The sequence below is a fragment of the Palaemon carinicauda genome, chromosome 13 (genome assembly GCF_036898095.1).
Source record: "Palaemon carinicauda isolate YSFRI2023 chromosome 13, ASM3689809v2, whole genome shotgun sequence".
Taxonomy (NCBI): Eukaryota; Metazoa; Arthropoda; class Malacostraca; order Decapoda; family Palaemonidae; genus Palaemon; species Palaemon carinicauda.
In genome coordinates, this window is record NC_090737.1 from 81,574,428 (window position 1) to 81,581,259 (window position 6,832).

At 35.8% G+C, this 6,832-nt stretch overlaps 1 protein-coding gene across 1 annotated transcript; it reads left to right on the top strand.

Annotated features, from left to right (window-relative positions):
- Positions 1-772: 772 nt before the first annotated feature.
- Positions 773-4,542, top strand: LOC137651968 (uncharacterized). The gene is made up of 2 exons (XM_068385173.1): positions 773-901; positions 3,859-4,542. Exons 1-2 carry the CDS (start codon positions 890-892, stop codon positions 4,441-4,443), a joined length of 597 nt encoding a protein of 198 aa, XP_068241274.1. The 5' UTR covers positions 773-889; the 3' UTR covers positions 4,444-4,542.
- The last annotated feature ends 2,290 nt before the right edge of the window (positions 4,543-6,832 follow it).

Consider the following 6,832-nt stretch of genomic DNA (forward strand, 5'->3'; position numbering starts at 1 on the left):
CTAGGGGCGGTCAAAAGGCTGGGGGAACACAGAAGGCTCGGGGGAGACTGTAGACTAAAGGTGACATACAAAGCTGGGGAGTACTCAGAAGGCTAGGGAGATCTCAGAAGGCTATGGGGGACACAGATGGCTGGGGGGGGGGGGGGCAGAAAGCTATGGGGGACAAATATGACTAGAGGGGACACAGAAAACTAGGGGGCCACAGATGGCTAGAGGGGACACCGAAAGCTAGGGGTGACAAAGATGGCTAGGGAGTACTCAGAAGGCTAGGGGGCACTCAGAAGGCTAGGGGGCACTCAGAAGGCTAGGGGCACTCAGAAGGGTATGAGGGGTGGGCACTCAGAAGACTAGGGGAGCATTCAGAAGAATAGGGGCCACTCAGAAGAATAGGGGGCCACTCAGAAGAATAGCGGGGGTTCAGAAAGATAGCAGGGGGCTCAGAAGGATAGCGGGGGCCACAGACGATTAGGGGGGCCACAAAATAAGGAGGGCCTCAGAATGCTAGGGGAGTCTCAGAACTAGGAGAGACTCAGAGGTCTAGGGGAGTCTCGGAATGCTAGGGGGACACAGATGGCTAGGAGGGACTCAGAAGGCTAGGGAGACACCGATGGCTTGTGGGGGTGGGGACTGTAGAAGGTAAGACAGCCCGTCGTGTCGCAACCAGGCAAGTCGCTAACTCTCTCTTTTACCTTTTTATCCCGTTGCAAATTCGCTAGAGTTCATAAAACACTTAATTGTCCCGGCTGCAAAACACACATACTTTTGGGAGAGAGGGTCCGCAGCGAAGGTCGCTTTAGCGGTATAATATTCCTCCCAAAGTACCACCTCCAACCAGTGACTTCTGCAGAGTCTTCCTAGTGAGCAACATCTAATACGGCGAGGATCAACCATGGTGCTTAAGGTGAGAGTTGCAGTAATTGCTTCGTTGATAATTGAATAATTCGTTAGTTTTGAAGACTGAATAGTTCAAGTTATAGAGTTTGATTGTAGGAGTAATGAAAGCTGGAATTGATTGCATGACTTTCGTCGGAGTTGTTTCAACATCGATTTCTGCATCTTGGAGTTAAAAACTATCACAGCAAATTGATCTTATAAACTCTTTCATTCAGCTCGTTATCCTTTCAGTTAATTGCATTATTCTTTGGAGCCTTTCTATCTTAAATTGCTTATCTTCAGCCAGATATTTTCTTCTATTATTCGAATCTGACCTGCAGATTTGTATCGTGTTAAAACTTTACGTGACCCTTTTATGCGTTTGTATTTTAAGACAGTTTTTAAATATCCGGGTACTTTGATAAAAGATCATATTTTGCTCTATCAGAATCCCTGCGTTGGACATAAACCGTTTGCAAAGGTGATAAAATTAATTGATACATGTTTGGTGTGTGAATGATGTGCAGCTGTAACTAGAGTCATTGATAACTGAATTATGTTCAACTGTTGCAATCATTGGTACATGAATGATATGCAGCTGTAAATATCATTTGTACATGAATGATATGCAGCTGTAAATATCATTTGTACATGAATGATATGCAGCTGTAAATATCATTTGTACATGAATGATGTGCAATTGTAAGTCATTGGTATATGAATGATGTGCAACTAAGTCATTGGTACATCATTGATGTGCAGTTGTAGGTCACTGATGGATGATGTGCAATTGTAAGTCATTGGTATATGAATAACGTGCAACTAAGTCATTGGTACATCAATGATGTGCAGTTGTAGGTCATTGATGGATGATGAGCAACTGTAAAACATTGGTACATGAATGATGTGCAATTGTAAGTCATTGGTATATGAATGATGTACAACTGTAAGTCATTGGTATATGAATGATGTACAACTGTAAGTCATTGGTACATGAATGATATGCAACTGTAAGTCCTCAATTCATGAATTATGTGCAACAGTACCATAGTTATTGGTATAGGAGTTATGTGCAACTGTAACAGTCATGAGTTATGTGCAATTGTAGCTTAGTCATCGATACATGAATTGTATTCAACTGTAATACAGAAGTTATTGCCACATAAATGATGTACAATTTTAACATGAAAGTCATTGGTACATGAATTATGATTAAATGTAATAATCATTGGTACATGAATCATGTTCAAATGTAATAAGTTATTGGTACATGAATTATGTTAAAAAATGATCAATCATTTGCACATGAATCATGTTTAAATGTAATAAGACATTGGTACATGACTCATGTTCAAATGTGATAAATCATTGGTATATGAATCATGTTCAAAAGTCATTGGTACATGACTCATGTTCAAATGTGATAAATCATTGGTACATGAATCATGTTCAAATGTGATAAATCATTGGTACATGAATTATGTTCAAATGTGATGTCTCATTGGTACATGAATTATGTTTAAATGTAATAAGTCATTAGTACATAAATTCTGTTCAAATGTAATAAGTCATTGGTACATGAATTATATTCAAATTTAATAAGTCATTGGTACATGACTCATGTTCAAATGTGATAAATCATTGGTACATGAATCATGTCCAAATGTAATTAGCCATCAGTACATGAATTATGTTCAGATGTGATAAATCATTGGTACACGTATTATGTTGAAATGTGATAAATCATTGGTACATGAATAATGTTTAAATGTAATGTCATTGGTACATTAAACGTTCAAATGTGATAAATAATTGGTACATCAATGATGTGAAGTTTTAAAGTTAAAGTATTATAACATGAATTATGTCTAAGTAATTGACACATGAATGACAAAATGAACTTCGCTCTATCAAAAAACCACCCCGATAAAATTCAACAAATCTTTTCATAATTCTCCTTGTTCATCATACCGTGATTAATGAAGAATTTTGATTAATCAATCCAGCGTGACTGTACCTTCATACATCATCGTTAAAGAAAAAAAAGAGACTCCTTGCCGTTATCATTGCCCTGACTAAAGAAAAAAACAGCTAATTTTATTTTTCTTGTTTTTTTAACTGCAAGAAAAGATGAGGAATTAACGTTTGAAAGACTTAACCCAAAAGATTTAAAACATTTTCATCATCATCATCATCTCCTACGCCTATTGACGAAAAGGGTTTCTGTTAGATTTCGCCAGTCGTCTTTATCTTGGGCTTGTAAATCTGTACTGCTCCATTCCTCATCTACTTCACGCTTCATATTCCTCAGCCATGTAGGCCTGGGTTTTCCAACTCTTCTAGTGCCTTGTGGAGCCCAGTTAAACGTTTGGTGAACTAATCTCTCTTAGGGAGTGCGAAGGGCATGCGCAAACCATTTCATTTTATATAAAAACAAATATAAAGCAGTCATCTACCTTTATATGAATAATTAATATTTTCAGCTGATAAATATAATCTTATTCATGGGCTTTACATCCGGTACATAATCCTATTTGACAAGCTCGGTAAAGAGAACTCTATTAATTATCTTAACGTAATCAAATTAATCATTGTGTGTTTGCTATCATTTTCTAATGTTACATTATTTTAATGGTTAATTGTTACCACAGACATTTAACAATTAGCCATACTAATTTTCTTAGCCCTTTTTCCATGTTTTGTCCTCGTGATTATCATCAATATTATTATTGTTGCTGTTGTTGTTGTTGTTAGCTAAGCAACAACGCTAGTTCGAAAAGAAGGATGCTATAAGCCCAAGGGCTCCAACGGCAATATATAGCCCAATAATTATTATTATTATTATTATTATTATTATTATCATCATTACAAGCTAAGCACTTGGGCTTAAAGCAACTGGCTTTTCCAACTAGGGTTGTAGCTTAGCTAGTAATAATAATAATAATAATAAAGTAGTTTCTCTCTATCGCTCTTCTCCCTCAACAGGTTGTCATCTTACTGGCCCTGGCGGTGGCGTCGCTGGCACAACAAGACAACATGGTCCAGGAATCGGAGCCAGCCAGCGTGATTCCAGAGACGCTAAGACCATCCATACTGAGGGAATTGCCCAAGCCATTCGTGGCGGGAGAGTTCCCTCACTATTACCACCCTTACAGGTATAACCCTTACTACCATCACCCCTACCACTATCAGCATTATCGCAACCACCCAAGCAGGGAGGACGGCAAGGGCGTAGCGGTTCACCCCGGGGGCGCTACCTCCTACATCTTCCCACAGGTGCATGGCATCGGAAAGAGGGCGGCCGTAGCTAACGCGGATCCAAACTACGCCTTCAGCTATATGTCTCATCTGCACCCGTATTTCAACAGGCCCTTCGGATACCACAGATACCCTTACTACAGCAGGCCCTTCGGTTTGTACAGCCACCACCGCTTGGATAAGCGATCTACCCCTGGCAAGGCAAACGGAGGTACTCAGTACAGCTTCGACTACCCTAGCGATGCTTACGACCCTAGCGATTTGTACGGCCAGCCCTATGGTAGCTATCATGGATACAGTTACAGATGGTGATTCGATCAGGATGGTCAATTAGATTGGTGGAGGAAAGTCACAACTCCTTCGTCTACTTCGTCAGCCATATTTGATGTCCTCGACAAAACGCCCGTATACCCAAGTCTGATAGGCCAGTATGCTCACGCTGGTTTTTCGAACTTGTCTTAAATATTCTAGAATATTTTTTATGTATTATTATATATTAAAATGAAGCAAATTAACCGTTTTTCATTGTACTTATGTAGGTAGAGCGATATGCGATTTATCTTTTAGTTTTGATACGAATACAACAAATTGTATTACCCTAGATTTTCTCATGTTAAGGGTTACAAGGAGTTCAACTATTTGATTCATAGTTTCACCACCTACTTATTTCTTTACGAATAAAATTGGTGGGAAAACATTACATAGCAAAAATTCTATATAAAATTCCTTAGTTGCAAATTATATAAAAGATTAAGGCAATTGATTTATATTTTCTATCAATAATATATAGTTCTAGTAATTATCACCTTGTTTCAGCTTTAACTATAAGGTTTTTTATTTGCTCTCTCTCTCTCTCTCTCTCTCTCTCTCTCTCTCTCTCTCTCTCTCTCTCTCTCTCTCTCTCTCTCTCTCTCTCTCTCTCTCTCTCTCAGTAACGTAACTTTTTTTGTTTTACCTCTCTCTCTCTACTTAACGTCACTTCTTTTAACTCTCTCTCTCTCTCTCTCTCTCTCTCTCTCTCTCTCTCTCTCTCTCTCTCTCTCTCTCTCTCTCTCTCTCTCTCTCTCTCTCTCTCAAACATCATTCGTCTCCCTTCTCTTCACGATCGTTCCATGATTAAATATTATACAAATTGGAATAAACAAATATCAAATAAAAATGGGAAGAGCAAACAATTACTCATAATGTAATTCCAAAGATGTGAAATTCCCCAACAGGGAAAATAGCCCAGTGAGAAAAGGAAATAAATAAAGTACAAGAGAAGTAATTGACAATTAAAATAAAATATTTGGAGAAAAGTTTCAACACTAAACAAAATCTTTCATATATAAACTATAAAAAATACAAAGGGAAGAGAAATAAGATAGGCACAAAATAGTGTTCCTGAGTGTACCCTCAAGAAAGAGAACTCTAACCCAAGACAGTGGAAGACCATGGTCCAGAGGCTATGGCACTACCCAAGACTAGTTTGATTTTGGAGTGTCCTTCTCCTAGAAGAGCTACTTAATTGGATGATTAATATCTTCACTCAATTGAATATATATCCCGTCTTCAGAATCGGTATGTTTACTTTCAGCAGTATAATAAGAATTAATGAAAGGAATAAAAAAAATTAATAAAGAAATTTTAATTAGGTGTTTGAGAGGTAGTAATAAACATGTTTTTTATATGAATTATATGCTCCTCGCGTGATATCTATCAAGCTATCTCTCTCTATATATAGAAATATATCTACATATATAAATATATACATACATATATAATCCTATATTTATATACATTTGATATATATATATATATATATATATATATATATATATATATATATATATATATATATACTGTATATAAAGTAAAAATGTTCATAGGAATGTGTATAATATAAATTCAGTATATACATAAAAGTATTCTCTCTCTCTCTCTCTCTCTCTCTCTCTCTCTCTCTCTCTCTCTCTCTCTCTCTCTCTCTCTCTCTCTCTCTCTCTCTCTCTCTCTCTCTCTCTTCATATAAATATATATACATTTACTGTATATACATATATATACATATATATATATATATATATATATATATATATATATATATATATATATATATGTATATATATACATACATATCAGTGTATATATATATACATGTGTATAAACATAATAAATAAATATATATATATATATATATATATATATATATATATATATATATATATATATATATATTATATATAGATAGATATATATATATATATATATATATATATATATATATATATATATATATATATATATATATATATATATATATATATATGACATAAGTTTTCCTATCAAATACAGACCCAATCCAATAATTAGTATTTGGTCCAGGCAGTCACTTATCCCCCACGAAGAGATTAGAGAAAACGGTCAATCCAACTAAGTCTGCCCTTAAAATAATCCCTTAATGAAAACGAGATCCTCCTTATATCACTTTGTAATCCATGAAATCGTTTTCTCCTTTTCTCACTTCTATTACTTCTTTTTGTTATACATTAGCAGTTTGTTTTTCTGCGATTTGAAAAGCTAAAAGATGTTTTAATTAATAAACTTTAATTTGTTGGAAGAAAGCAATGCCCATTTCATTCTACTTTCAAACTGATAAGTACGCCTAAGCCTACTGCAAAAGAAACTGCCGTGAGAGGAGTTTCATACAATCACATAGAAG